This window comes from Alternaria atra, assembly GCF_907166805.1.
Source record: "Alternaria atra isolate CS162 genome assembly, contig: 42, whole genome shotgun sequence".
Classification (NCBI taxonomy): domain Eukaryota; kingdom Fungi; phylum Ascomycota; class Dothideomycetes; order Pleosporales; family Pleosporaceae; genus Alternaria; species Alternaria atra.
In genome coordinates this window covers 59220-74480 of record NW_025091342.1, presented here as the reverse complement: position 1 = coordinate 74480, position 15261 = coordinate 59220, and the positions used below count along the sequence as shown (strand labels likewise).

Below are 15261 nucleotides of genomic sequence, written 5' to 3'. Positions count from 1 at the left end.
GTGATCTCGGCGTGTGGGTGTTGGGATTCAGGGTTCCCTGCCCGAGGCATATCGGTCGGGATGCTGACTAGCGGCTCCGTGGGTGGATGAGTATCTCAGAGCACTTGCTAGAACGAGGGTACTATCGCCGTCGGCGGCATTCCGTAACGCATGCAGGCCTGTTACGACCTGGTCTACCAAGCGCTGTTTGTGACGACTTCTCTTCGGCACTGCCCCGGAGGAGTAGAACCTTCCACCATCTCGGCTAAGTCCACTATGACCTTCCAGCAGTGTCCCTCCACCTTCAAGCTCTGTGAACACGATTGTTGGCTGGCGACGGGAATCGTACGGCTGACGAGCGGCACCCGTCTATGCGAGCGCGAGGCGGGAGGCTCCATGCCAATGTTATCCATCTCACTCGAGACCCTGTTGCCTCTGGACGTTCTTGAGAATTTCGAGATCCATACGTAGGATGGGCGAGTTCTGCGCTACGTCGCTGATGACGGCAATGGTACGTTTGAATAACGCGGCGAGGTTGGCTTTCGTGAGCCAGGTGTCGCTGGGAAGGAGGGGGTATAGTTTGGACTTGTACACTGAGGCGAGGACGAGCATGTTGCCGAATTGTCTAGGTTCGTTGTTAGTTGACTGTGCCATTTCTATAGAAAGACATGGACTTACGCGTGAAGCGTACCGAAGATGTTGGTTAGGATAAGCCTCTTCTTGCGCGTAGGTTGAAAGTACTGGTATTGGCTGCCGGTCTCTTCGCCTACACGATCGAACGCGATGGTACTCCGGATAGCGGCGTTGATACATTGGCAACAGATCTTGATGATCTTGTGCTGGTCTTCGCTTAGGTCAACCATTTGTACGTTTCTGTTGGAAACAGCATTTCCGTAGGGCGATGACGAATTGTGGTGCGTAGCGCCAGTTGTGCCAGGAGGCGGAGGTGGGAACTCGAGCGTGTGGCTCGCAAGTTTGAGGTAGGGTCGCAACATCATGTATAGACCACCATAGTACTTGGCGCGTACACGAGCAATATTGAGATCTGTCGAGGGGTACTCGTCATCCGACCACGCCAGTTCCGGAGTAAGCAATTTTCGCCAGCCCTCGAGTATCTCCTTGTGGGCGAGCGCGTGGTGAGCAACCTCCTTAAAGCTGGTAGGGTCGAAGCTCATGCGGCCACTAGGACCGTACAACGCGTTGTGCGCAACGTTAAGGACAACTCGTAGGAAAGTCTGCGTGGAGTACAGCTTCATCATCAAATCTTTTCTGGGGCCTGCGCGGACTTCGATATCTCGCTGCACGAAATTGCTGTCCAGGTCTTGAGACCAGTTTTCGTTGACGCCTTCGGGGTACATAATCTCGCTTTGATGTGCAGAAATGCCGGAAGGTGGTAGAGTGCTCATCTCTGCTAGAATATCGGATTCCAACTGTAGAGCTGTCCAGTAGACACACATCACGAGATTGAGTCTGTAGCGCTCCCTGGAACTCCAGGTATGTCTTCTGTCGCTGTTCACACGGAGCAGCTTAGTGTAGTCGGCTTTGATGAGAACTAGGGCAATCCGGCAAGCGTTGTTAATCCAGCTCCAACTCTCCAGTACTCGTGCATACTGACTGAGAAACAGCGCAGCCAACAGCATAGCCTGCGCATGCTCAACGGTATTGCCTCCCTGTTGATTTCCGAGAATATCGGTGGCGTAAGCATAGTAGGCCATACCAGGCAGTAGATCGATGTTCCTCGTGCGTATCTCGTCGGGATTCTCGCTGCTTATGCTGCTGAAACTCCCGTTTGGGTGAGGAGAATTCCGAATGTATCCCCATTCACTGTGGACGTAAGGATGTCGATCATTTTGTGGCGCAGGCAGTGGCTCTGTATGCGAGCAGACTTTACCAAGGGCAAGAACGAGCAATACAATCGCGTTGCGCAATGACCGTACAATGTCAGTACGACCTGACGGGGGTCCATCGAGGTTGCTGGCCGAGCGCTTTCGCTTCACTCCATGAGCGGGAGCAGGGGAGTGGGCGTCCAGAGGCTTCGCGTCAGGACTGTATCGATCACTAAAGTCCTCGAACATACGCCTCAGTTTGTTCTCGTTCATGAAAGGATGGAAAATGTGCATCGTCTCCATGTAGGACCGGAGCAGGTCAAACATGACATGGCATCGAAAGTCGGGCCGACCGTCTGCACCGAGCCCGTTCTCCTGCCGCTGCAGCAGCTGCTGGTGCGGGAAATATTCTCGAGGTATGCTGCCCGGTGTTCGTGTTCCATTCTCGGCTCCGGAAAATGGGTAACCCCAAAGTCCTTCTTTGCCAGGCGCTGGTGAAGGGGCTTCCGAATCGTTGCTGCTTTCCGGGCTTCCAAGTCCTTGCGCTACGTAGGTTAGGTCTTGGCCCTCGCCAACACCCCAGACACGCAACAGTCCGCGATCCTGCTCAAGCTGCATTGGGTAGTCTGAGACTTCACGGCCGTTGTCTATCAGCCTTCTCAGATACGGAATGCCTTGATAAAACATGCTCATTTGTTGCCACTCGTCCAGCAACTTGTGCGCTGGTGTAGTGTGATCACCTTGCAGGCCGGTTTGTTCCTTGTGACTAGTTTCAGTAGCATGGCTGCGATCGGTCCTTACACTCTTGGCAGGTGTTGCCGATTGTTGAGGAGGCGGAGCGAATTGCGACTCTTGCTTGATAGAAGCTGATGCTTGCGCACCTAGTGGCGACATCATGTTCGAGTGGGGAGCGATGGGCGATTCCATTTTCGGGTTGTGGTTGACACGACCCATGTGTCCTCTTCCCTGTATAGGAGTAGGCCATCCGTATGTGCCATGCTCTCTTGGGGGTGCGGAAAAAGAGGCTTCAGGCGAAGCGTGATTCGACATCTCGTGATTCCGCGATTGTGGAAGCCTACTCTCAACACTTGATTTCCAGCCGTTGAACTGGTCCACCAACTGCGACAAAACTTCGGAGATGCTGTTGACACTTTCTTGAAGTTGCATCTTGCTTCTGTCTTGTCTAGGAAGGGTCAGCGATGAACCAAAGAGAGGGAAGAGGCAACGCACTTGGGTGGCGGGACGTCCTTGTACTGGCATTCGAAGTTGTTCTCTCTGCAGCATTGGCACGGTAGGGTTTCGTCACATTTCTGCTTTCGCGAACGGCATCTGATACAGGCCTGAGTGGCGCGCACCTGCCTTCGTTTTGTCCGCTGTGCGGTGCCATAGTCATTCATGTACAGGGTCTGCAAGTAGAAGGTGACAGGAGGGGCGTGTCGCTGGGCGGGCGGTGGCGGCTGAGAATAATACAGCGGTCCGTTGGGATGTGCTTCAGTACTGATGGCGTGGTTGTATCCATTTAGTATGCTGCCATTGGGGCGATGCTCGTGGTTGATTGTCTGGTGGTGATGGTGGCCGCCATGCTCTGTAGCAGTCGGTTGTTCAGGCTTGATAGTCGTATTCATACTGACGCGGGTAGACCAAGACCAGTCGTATACCGTGAACGTGTCGTGCAGCAATCTGGGGTAGGGAACCGGCAACTTTCATAGCTTGATGCGCCAAACGTGGACGCCGGGGGCGTGAACTAGCCATGATCTCTCCGTGCGGGAGGGTGCGGTGCGACGCGGGGATGCCGTTGCTTGGGTACGCCTAAGTTTTCGATCCTAAGAATGGGTATAGTGCAGTTTGGCGCACACGTTCGATGGATGAGTATCGGGGGGTATGGGCAACCTCAGTGACTTCTGCAGCCTGCTAGCATATGGACGGACACGCGTGATTGGGTCGAGCTGTTATCTTGTGGGGATCAGCGACGGCAAGTGCATTGGGTACGTAATGCCTCGAAGCGAACCAGCCACGGGCTCCAGCGGGTATTGTGTGACAGCCCACACCGAGGCTTTCTTTTGACACACCCCATCTCCTGCCGTCGTAATTACTTCTCTTTCCTCTTATGCGGTCAACGACGGCTGGTGATGGAGCAGTGGTATTGAGGGAGTAGCGCTTCAGCATGTAGCGGACCAGCCATCTGCCATTGTGACAAAAATCATGAACCAGAACCTTCGGCACGACAGTGGGCAAGGGTACTATAAAGCCGCTGCTGGGTGTGGCATGATCTCGGCGGTACTCAACAAAGTAAACCTGCCCTTTGACGTGGGTGCAGTGTGATAAAGACGGCAATGGAGAGTCACGTTGTGTTCGTGGTAAAGACGATTGTACTTGAAAGAATGTCTGTATGGCCTAGGTGCACACTGCCCAAACTTTCAGGTGCAGCCGCATATTCTCGCACATTCGAGAGCAAGTTCTACTGCTGTGCAGCGGCAACTAGCCATCATACGTCTCGCACTGGGTCGTAAGGCAGAGTTTCCTCGGGCGGTGGGGTGGGGGCGCTTGACGACGCACTCTTTCTCGCTGGTTGGCCAGATGTCTTATCTGCTAAACTGTCAATGCCTGTTGTTCAGCGGGGCGAATGGCTGTACGTGCCCTCATGCTTCAGGCGACGCAACGCTCTGCTGATGCGCCACGCGACAACCTCTAAGTTGACTGTAGGGATATCCTTTTCCACAAGCTTCGAGTTGATATTCTCGAGAGCCTTTTCCCTCTGGCCCTTATCAACATCCTTCCATGTTTTATTGGGATCATCTTTCCGAAGGTTCTTCGCTTCCTCGGTCGTGAGACGCTGCCATGATTAGGAATCACCAAGAGCGAGGGAGTAGAAAGACAGCCTCACGACAAATATGTCCCAGTGCGTCGGACTCAGTTTAGCAGCACAACGAGCCTGTTCGGCTTTTTCCTCATTTGAAAGCGGCATTTTGCTGGCCAGGATGACCGTCCTTTGATATCCAAGGATCGTTCAGACCCCGCATGTCTCTGACGTTGCACGCCTCTTGGTCATAGCGTATCGTGAGCCTATCAGCTCTGCGCATGGCTGGTCTTGTCGCTGCACCCCCCTGCTGCTCTGTGGCCTAAGCTCTGCGACTTCCCTGCCGTTCTGTGGTTCAAGCTCTGCAACCCCTGAGTCTTATCCATATCTTGCTTTCATGCCGTTCTGTATTTCAATATCGTGTATGAAACTCCTATTGTGCGCTATGCGACGTTGCTGGGACCCATTATCTTACACAAACGCAGCGCAGCACTGTAGTCGACACGACAGTTTGTGATACATCGCACCGTCGTGTAACGAAACCGCCAATAGCAATACATCGTGCGCCACTACAATTCTCTAGTGCGATGTCAGGGAGCAGCCGGCTCGTATTCGCCGCCGTGCTGCACTCGGGTCATTGCACTACTACAAGGGTTAAGCTGCCTAGCCCCATCGCTTCGGCTGTGACGCCAAGCCGTACCTTCGAGCCTATGCATCCGGCCGCCGTCGGCTACAGAACAGCCCCAAACAAGTTAGGCGCGATACGCTGAGCACGGCTGAGCTCGTCTCGCATTCAGCCGCTTGCTGATGTTGACCCTTGTGGTTTGCGCTTGGACGGTTCCCGTGCAGCGAGAGCGTGCTAGTCTGTTCGGGAACGGATATGCTGTGCGTGACCGTGAACTAAATGTTGCTCAACCGCGCTATGTCAATTTGCAGTAGGATTGAGGTTACGCAGAAATTAGCCGGTCGGCGCGATCACAATCGATGACGTCAACAAGAGCAGAGCTTATGGTAGGACCAGAGAGTAGCTTCATGAGAGGTTTATGATTTGCCGTCCGCGTGTACACCAAGACCCCACGGCCATTATGGGTTGCAGCGGGTCTCTCTGACTCCCTAACTCTCTAGTCACCGCTAGCATTCTTCTGACTTGCACGGTTAGCATCTTGTAGGTGAAATTTTAGCCTGATGTTATCTGAATATATTCCGAATGCAGATGTTCGGGGACCTTGCCGAGTGCCTGTGTCGCACTTTGACTCAAAGCCCCTTGTAATCTTGCGGACGAGGTTCTGACGGGGTAGCGTTGAGAGATGGGATCACAGTATCGCTCGGTCGGCTCAGAACAACCGAGTCTATGCATCGCCTCCACAAGGAGGTGGTATCTGCTGATTGACGTACAGGTATAGAGCAGTATGCCAAGTCTCAAGTCTGGCTTGAAGAGATAAATAAGAGCATCTGTTAGCCACAAGACACCGACTTTGTCTCTTACACCCAAAGACTTGTCGTTACCATATGAGACATCAGTTTGTGGACTCTTTCATTTCCTTCCCAAAACCGCCAATATGGCACAACCCTTTTCAATTATACCAGTGACCCATCGAGCTCCAGGGAAAAGATACTTGCTACCGACTAGCTCGTACCCGTCGTGGTCTGCCTTTCCGCAGGAGAACGTAAATAAATCACCGCAGTACCCTCCAATGCCGCCCTCACTGCAGATGAACAATCAGTCGAGACAAACTACAATCAGAGCCGAAAAACTGTATTCACCACCACTTCTGAATAGCTCCCTCGCGCCTCCACCCGACATACGACTGAAATCACACAACCATCTTCCCTGCGATGGATCAAAGACAACCACAGATAATAGTGGCCAGACATGTTCTTACACCTCCTCAGACTTCATACAGCGGCAGCGGCAGACTCAGCCTGCCAGTGCTCCGGAGGAATCCCGGAGCAGAGGACCTTGGTTCCGTGAGGATCATACATGGAATCCCAGACCAATTCCAAACGGGAAACAGTTCGTACTTCCAGACACATGCCACACCACTCCGCACGTCAATTCACAACAACCAGCATCACGTCCTCGCTCGAAAGTCAGCCACCATGTTCTCAGTCCACCAGATACTCTCAATCCGTATCGACCATGCAGAACATACGGATCGAGCTCACCATATCCACCACCACAAGCCTCTCACAAGCCTCTACCAACCCGTACCACTTCCGAGAGGGTTCGCTGTGGTCTAGATGGCAGGCGAATCATGTATCCCACAGAGGACAGAAAGTTCCACGGGAGACCAGGTCTGAACTGTTGGTTTTGGAATTACTCGAACGGCTCTTGCCGCTTCGGGAGAGACAAATGTAAACGCCCCCATAGGTGCGATTTATGCGGTAGCCCTTCTCACGGTCGTTTTTACTCTCGCAATGGTAGCGGTAGGGGATGTGAGAGTGCTCAGCATAGATATAACGATCCAAATTCGCGTCACTACCCCACTCCATGTCGCTGAAAGAAGCGTTGTATGCTCAGGTTTGATGACGAAGGGCTAAGACAAGAAAGAGAAGAGTAGTCCTGGCTGCCGATTGCAAGACAGGATTTGTACAAGAGAATGTAGGTGGGGGGATTCGTCAGGGAGTCGACCGTTACGTCGAAGCTGCGAAGGGTAGGCCTTATCGCGGCACGCATCTTGGAACCACGGAAAAATAGTAATATGTATGTTCAGTCTGGAGACTAGTGGGCTACAACGAGGCTCCACGGAGCTGGTGGCAATTCTTGCTAATGTAGTATAATATAATAACAAATTAGAGTACATTTCTAGTAGCGAATGAATGCACGTATACCCAATTATTTACAATGGCGTCTTGCACAAATACGGACAGTGTAGATGTCGCTTCAAGGACTTCATGGAGTCATTGTTCTCTATCTTCTGCATGCATTCACTCGTCCTTAACAATGATAGATAACGGTGTATGCCCAAGGAAGACAATTTGCTTTTGTGCTATCGCCATCTACAGATCAGCCCGACTCAACCCTTCAACGCTCATATTCGCGTACCCTCTGGTTCATCAGAAGCACTCATAGTCTGACTCACACTACATGCATCCAACTACACCTCTTGTGAAGCGTGTTCACTCACAATCCGTGCTTTGTACTATGTCATAGAGGCTAGCATTATATACTCTACGCCTATGGTTATCGACATCAGGACGGCACGGAGACACATGTCAAAGCACAAATAAACGCAGCAATTCTTCAGCCATCCATCCATTCACTCATCGTCTTGGGTCCCCCTAAAAGTGTCTTACAGCAGAGTATCTAGAACATGTTGTCAGAATTCCCGCTTCGCTTTCAAAACGTTATTCACGGACAAGAGCGGACGGATCGAACGGTGTGCTACATTCACTACATAGTCGAGAAACACACGATAAGCGGCTTCAAACACTTAGATGTCTTCCTCCCATTTTCACATTTATGGCTGCCAGTCTCAGCTGAAATCGCTACGGAAGTGATCGTGATTGCATGGACTGATATACCCGCGTGCAGAAGACACAAGTATAGGGAGTTTGCACGCAAGAAGCCAGAGCAAGACGAGGAGCATGAATGAATGCGCTGTGTGGTGTCACTAAGAGACTAAGGGGGATCATAATGGCCAGGACTGTTAGCACGGCTACTGTTATCAACGAAGGGCATAGTGCAAGGTGTGAGAGATGTACTCAGTACTTCCAAATGACAAAGCAAAAAGGGCAAACGAGAAAGGTATATCAGACACTGGCCAACTCCAGGAGAAGATGGGCGAGGGACTTCACAACGTCTGAAATGAAGCTAACATAGCATAGCAGTGTCGCCAGACACCAGGACACATCAAGTGCGAGCCAGACGAGCACTGCGCCCGGTCTGCAGTACTCTCAGCATGCAAATCGAAGGACGATGGATGACAGCGCCCGCACTCGGCAGCCTCGTGTCCCAGTCTCGACCGACAGCAGGCTGGGAAGTGAGAGCGCGGACAAGGCTGGACTGCTGGCTAAGCCGGTCTTCCCTGTGGAAGAGAGACCTGTGTCAGCACCAGAAGCACCCTCGCACAACCAGAGCCAGATGAAGGCTTTGCTCCTGATTAACGGCCTGGTAGCAGAAAGGGAGGAAGAGGCAGAGGGCAAGGTTTTGGCCCGGCGAATCTCAGCGCTCTTTCGCAGAAAAGTCCGACCAACAAGTCAGCGCTATGTAGGAGAGCCTCTGCCGACGTCCAGCACAACCTGCTCGACTGAAAGGATTCGGAGCATGGACCACGAAAAGCGGTAAGCGTGCAACCAGCTCATCCAATAGGAACACCACCCGCGGCACCCGTTGCCCATGCCCTCTCCATTCAATTGAGTACCTGGACGTTGTCATTCCTTGTAACGAGACAATCTCTGCCAGTGTGTTGTACCCTGTACGTCTGTGAGGTCCTGCCAATGTCTAGAAAATGAGTTGCTGCGTCCTGTGCTGTGCTAGCAGATCTTGCCGCGTCCTGGACCGAAAGCCTCACGGTACACAACCAATCGGGGGGCCGCGTTGGCAGTTTCGAGTCTGATGTGTCACGCTCGATGCCTGGACCATGCTTGCCTAACCAATGGCCGATGCCTGGGGCAGGTCCTCTGGTTTATGTGCGTTTGCGACTACGTGCAGGTCGCTACTGGGTGGCAGATCGTTGTGCAGGAGAGTGAAGGGCAAGATCTGGTTTTGCCTTCTGCCTTTCCGCTTCATTTTTGCGAAGGTGGGCCGATGCAGGATACACACCAATTCAGAATAGAAGCCACTTGCCAGAACGTCAATATTTCTACGCTGTTCATCTGAGATCGAAGCATAGGTGACAAGCTTCACCCACTTACTCCGGAAAGATACAACTTCACTCGCCATTGCACGCGCTCTACAGCAGAGTGCAAGCTACAGTCGACACGCTTCCGGCACTACATTCCTTGCACGAAACCGCGCTCAGTGCTGATCAATAAGCTGCCTTCTATCTTGTACCCAAGATATTCGACAAGGGCAGAAGTGATCAGCTCTTCTGCAGCCAGACTTCCTCGTTCCACCCACCCGCTGTCACGACACATAACTCTAGAATCATTTCTGAGACCGTCAATCTATCCAGAGCTCCGAGCCTCGTGAGTTGAAAGCTCTCATTGGTACACAGCCAGAGTTACACAACGTCCTCAATTTAGGAATACTATGAATATCTGCAAGCAACAGCCAACTCCTTCACCTGTATGCTGAGAATTCTTCTCTATTTGCCAAAGATATAAGCTGACAGTAGAAGCCGCCGCCCCCGCCACCCTCGGGCATGCCGCCCCTCCTTAACGGACCCGCCATGGCTTCTCCCGCTTCTGTCGGTCCTTTGGCCTATCCAGTTCCTCCCGCTCCGCTACCACCGCCAGTAAGTTATACGTCTTCTCGGAACATCCGATGCTGACCCTTCTAAGCCACCACCCCCACCACCCCCAACACCCGAGCCGTCCCCCGGCCGCTTGGTGACGTCTTTCAGCCCTCCAGAAGTCGAAACGCCAAACCAGTTCATCAAAGTACAGTATTCCAACGATTCTACCTCCGACTTTGCAAGCCGCGTAATCCGTATCGGGCCCTTTCGACGCAATCTCTTGATGACGAGGCATCCGGCCCACGTGGCAGATTACAAGGAGTTTGAGTGGCTTCTGAAACATGGAAGTTCTGAGATCTGGTACGAGAAGCCTACCAAAGCGAATCTTAGGAGTATCAGAACGCTTGAGGCGCCGGACGAATTACTTCCCCTACTTAACGCACGGCCAGTGAGCCTAGAAACGCCCAAGGTATGGGCATCGATGGCTATGACGACAGCAACAAACGATGGCATCTTTGAATGTACTGCTGGGCATGTCATTGATGATGGCTATGCTGGGACATGTCATGAATGCACTGACGCAACGTCTGAAGCCCTTGAGAACACTCCGCTCGTCTACTGCCTAGTCTTCAGCACTTATCAAGCGAGCGACCCGTTCATTCACGGTGCCCACTTCAACGGCCGCCCGATCTACAAGCTTGTCAAATGCGGTAGTCGCGAGGCTGCCGTTGCGGAAGCGTTCTATGCGGCTGGTGTCAATGACTGGAGCCTAGCTTTCAGTTGTGTTACGAAGCTAGGTGAAGACTTTGAAGAGAGACCTGGCACAGCCAAGAAAGTTAATGAGCTATGGATGTTGGCCGAAGAAGAGGATGACGTGAAGACTATCAAAGTCTTCTACTAAAACACAAAAAAAAAAGCGGCGTTTCCCGGGTTCTATTTGCTTCAAATCTCTACTTCCTTTACCAAAACGAGTTCCTGCTCTTCTTGTCCCTCGATACTTCGACCGTAACGTATCTACGCGAGTCTCGTCGCAGCCAGCCAACTCTCAACGTGGACACGACCGTCCCAGCGAAAACAAACTCGCCAGACCCGTCTAACCTCTAGTCCACGCCACGACGTATGCCATGAAAGTACACGTACAACGCGCTGATATATGCTTCCTAATGCACATACTGCGTGCTACAGTATTTGCCTCAAGCCATTCGTCTTGCATCCGGTACACCCTTGTCGCCTGGCATGAACATCTTCGAGTCGAATAAGAACCAGACGATTCCCTTTTGACTCTATCCATGGCAAAGTGCAGGCTGCGGTCATCTCCAATCAGCGGTGTTCGCGAGAACAGGCGCGTCGCACGGGGCTACCCCTCTCATACCTTGTTTCTTCATGTATGGCTGCTGTTGATTCTGCATTTCCATCACGTTGGTTCGTCTCTCATATCAGTCTTGTTATTGATGATTATGGTGCTTTTGGTGTTTTTGGCGTTGATTTCGGGATACGTATAACGCGGTGCAAGGATGATGATTAGCGTTGGTTATACGCTATGGGGTTATTACATAGGTATCGGCGTCACGGTAGACACATCCTATGGGATTGGTGTTACAGAAAGGGTGCGTTGAATATTGGTGGAGTACATGGCGCATGGGTATAACAATGTTTCCGTGTCGTTCCATGATTGCTGAGGCGGATACGTCTTGGTTTGGTATGCTATTCGAATGCAAGGCATTGCTTAATCGCTGTTTACATCCAAGTTTATGCACACTAAAGATACGTGAAATGGTGTGTTGATTGGATAGGGCCAAGTTAAAGGAGGGTGTTGTATAGTTTAGTAATCTATCGCTCTACCTATTCTATGTGAACTCAAATTCTTGGTGGTACTCGGTGATACATGGCCTCTGAGACTAGTCCGTACAGCTCTCATTATGGCAGCATCCTTGGGTGTACTTGTAGAGGATCACAGCGCTATGATGTCTACTTTCTCACAGGCTCCGGTTCTTGGAAGACATCTCTTGATCACGCTGAAGTGCACGGTTTCGGGCTCTATATAAGCGGGGGTATCAACCGTGGTGAGTGCATTGGCGAGTACACTGGCGAAACTATCTCGGTCGAGAAAGTGATCGCCGCGTGACGATATACGACTATCAGAAGACGGTGTACCTGTTTCGATCAAATTCGGGTGAGTCTCTACATCATACCAATATTGATCCGATTACTCATTCAAGGTTCAGAGCGAGACGTCGATGCTACCCAGCAACGCCACTTGCGAGCCTAGACGGCCGACAAGTTATGCTCGCGGTAACAAAGGAAACCTATTAGTCTCCAGTGTTGAAAAAGATAATCATGAGGGCTTGACGGTCTAGAAGAAATCTATATCTCTAATTGATAGCCTCTATTTCCCATGCAGCGGGCGTGCAAGGCGACTAATTTTCGCGAAGCGAACCTTATACCCCTCTTTTCATTCTCTTTATCCTTTCATCGATTGATAATAGAGAGGGTTTGTGTTATAAGAGAAGAGATGTTTGTTTTTCTATCTTTACGTAGCTAACGCTCTCTTCTTCTTCTCTTACTTTATCTACACGTGTTTTATTTCTGAATCTCTTATAAAATCGAAATAGAGTTAAAAGAAGCTTGATGGCTTTTAATAAGGAGACTTGATAAAGAATTAGCAACAGTGTGGTCAACAAACCGACGGTTTGACCGACCGATTCAATCGGTTTGATTAGTAATCAAACCGACCGACGGCTGGTTCGTTATCAAACCGACCGACCGATAAGAGCGGTCGGTTTGACTGCGTTTGGGTCGGTTTGACATAGCGGATTTGCTATGGCTATTACCGGTACGAGGGGCTTCTCGGGCCATTTCCTAGTATAGGTAAACAAACGAACTTTCTAGAAACACCCTCCAAATTTAATTTGCTCGTCCATGCTGTAGTTGTATATCGCATCGTCCATCTCCGTATGCCCCATTTCTATAAACTTCTTTATTTAGCCAAATATTGTCGCTTCGATATGACCTCTAGCAGAGACACTAGCCCTGCCATATCTTCTCTTCCATCTGGCTCACAGGTTGCTCGCGTCGATGACGCTTCCGAGACGTCCCTGACACCCTCTGAGTCTGTATCGATCGACAAGGAAGTTCGATGCGAGTTTGATATTGACTGGACGAATATCTGGCACGGCTCGATGCGGCTTGAAGGCGCAAAGTTAAGGCCTCGCCACAGGCGAGTGGTTAACACCAAGGCCAAAGAATCATGGATATTCCGACATGGCGCTAGCCTGGAACACGAAGGAGCGCGGTATTGGCTCTGTAAGCTTTGCCACCTGAAGAAGAGTTACTCAACGGCTCTATATTCGGCAGCTGGCACTTCTCACGCAGCGAAGCACTTGATCCGTGAGCACCGCATCTCTCCATCCGGTGAGCTTCCAAATCTGCCTGCCAATCCCTTTTACTTGCGGCGTCGTCAGTAACATGCAGGGCGCCTCTATCGCGTCAGTCTAGTGCTGGATTAGGGCTTCCTTCGCGTTTCAATGAATCCATGTGGAAAGCCCGGTTCGTCGACTGGATTATTCTGGAAGACGTCACTCTTCGTCAGGCATCTAGCAAGCGTCTTCAGTGGCTAATACGGAACGGCGGCGAGCTCGCTAGTCAGTTACTGCCCGAGTCTCACGCGTCTGTATCAACTTGGATTCATGATGCGTTCCAGAGGCGCGGGAATATCGTCTTCGACCTGATCAAAAACGCGAAAAGTTTGGTGCACTTAAGCTTTGATTTATGGACTGCTTCCAATGGGTTTAACTATGTTGGCATTGTGAGCCACTTCGTCGACGGCAAGGGCTTGAAACGTGACGTCCTTATCGGTCTGCCACGCGTGATCGGTCCGCATTCTGGCGAGAATATCGCGACCTATATTAAAAAGGTTATTGATTGCTACGAGCTGAGTTCGAAGTTAGGCTACTTCGTCCTTGACAACGCCAGCACCAACGATACATGCCTAGAGGCTCTTGCGCTATGGTTTCCTATAGACGTCAACAAACGACGCTTGCGTTGTATCGGCCATATCATCAATCTCATTGTACGAGCAGTTATCTTCGGTGAAAACGTGAGCAAATTCGAGGACGAACTTCGAGGTGCCAGCGACGAAACCTGCTTCGAAATCTGGGCCCGAAAAGGGGCTATCGGCAGACTCCACAATCTTGCCACCTATATCCGTCGGTCAGATCAACGGCGACAGGTCCTTCGAGACCTTCAAGACGAGCTTGCGAGCGACGATGTGATATTCACTATTGACCTTGTTATTGACGGCAAAACGCGCTGGAACTCAGTTTACCTTATGGTAAAACGTGGTGAGTTAATACCTTAGGCTTGCAGTCCTTCTAACTCCGAAGCTGACAGTTTGTTAGCACTCGAGCTTCGCGACGCTTTAGAACTCTATCAAATTCGCTGGCAAAAGCCAAAAAACGACCCAAGGCACCGAGACCTGACGAAAGACTTCCTCGATGCTGAAGGGTGGGCCGAGTTGCAACGCTTCCGCGACTTTCTGGAACCGTTTTATATCCTCACAAAGACTATGGAAGGAAATGCAAACAGAGATGGCAAAGGAGGTGGCCATGGCGCTGTTTGGGAGACTCTCAAGACGATGGACTATATGTTCATCGCATTTAACAATGCTGCAGCTTCATGCCGCGACGAACCGGAGTCTCACTTCAAACGCGGAATTGAGTGTGGCTGGGTGAAGCTTGAGGAATATTATAAGCTGACAGACATGACGCCGGTGTATCGCGCCGCCCTGGCTCTCCACCCCACCTACGGTTACGATTATTTTGAGGAACACTGGAACGGGACGATGAGAAAGCCTTCTTGGTTCAAGGGCATGAAGACGGTTGTATCAAGCCTGTATGACGAATATCGGCGCCAGGCCGAGGTGGAAGCTCAAGCTCAGGCTGGCTTAGCGCGTGACGAAGACAGCGAGGATGGACATTCTGTAATTAACGATTACAGCTCTTTCGGAAAGAGGAAAGGCAGTTCACTAATTCGCCAGCGAAAAAGGTCTAAAGTCGCCAGCGAACTCACCGCTTTTCAGGAGAGGGAACTTTATCCAGAAGACAACGATTGTCCTGACCCTTTAACGTGGTGGCATAATCATAGACACGAATACCCGGTCCTCTATAAGATGGCGTTGGACCTGTTTTCAATACCTGGCATGAGCTCTGAGTGTGAGAGGGTTTTTAGTCAGACGAAGAAGTTTGTTACAGACGAGCGTAACAGGCTATCGCCCGAGACCATTGAAGCGGCCCAGCTTCAGAAACACTGGCTCAGGAACGGC

General features: G+C 51.2%; 3 protein-coding genes across 3 annotated transcripts; 1 reads left to right on the top strand and 2 right to left on the bottom strand.

Moving 5' to 3' along the window:
• Positions 1-393: 393 nt before the first annotated feature.
• On the bottom strand, positions 394-3430 carry ALTATR162_LOCUS12125 (uncharacterized protein; the record flags this gene model as incomplete). Its single annotated transcript, XM_043319771.1, has 3 exons — positions 394-604; positions 658-2988; positions 3036-3430. The coding sequence occupies 3 exons, from the start codon at positions 3428-3430 to the stop codon at positions 394-396; spliced, it is 2937 nt and encodes a 978-aa protein (XP_043175706.1).
• Positions 3431-4416: 986 nt separating this feature from the next.
• Positions 4417-4770, bottom strand: ALTATR162_LOCUS12124 (uncharacterized protein; the record flags this gene model as incomplete). Its single annotated transcript, XM_043319770.1, has 2 exons — positions 4417-4638; positions 4690-4770. The coding sequence occupies 2 exons, from the start codon at positions 4768-4770 to the stop codon at positions 4417-4419; spliced, it is 303 nt and encodes a 100-aa protein (XP_043175705.1).
• A 5165-nt stretch (positions 4771-9935) lies between these two features.
• ALTATR162_LOCUS12123 (uncharacterized protein) lies at positions 9936-10842 on the top strand (the record flags this gene model as incomplete). The annotated part of the gene is made up of 2 exons (XM_043319769.1): positions 9936-10001; positions 10048-10842. The coding sequence occupies 2 exons, from the start codon at positions 9936-9938 to the stop codon at positions 10840-10842; spliced, it is 861 nt and encodes a 286-aa protein (XP_043175704.1).
• Between the last annotated feature and the right edge of the window lie 4419 nt (positions 10843-15261).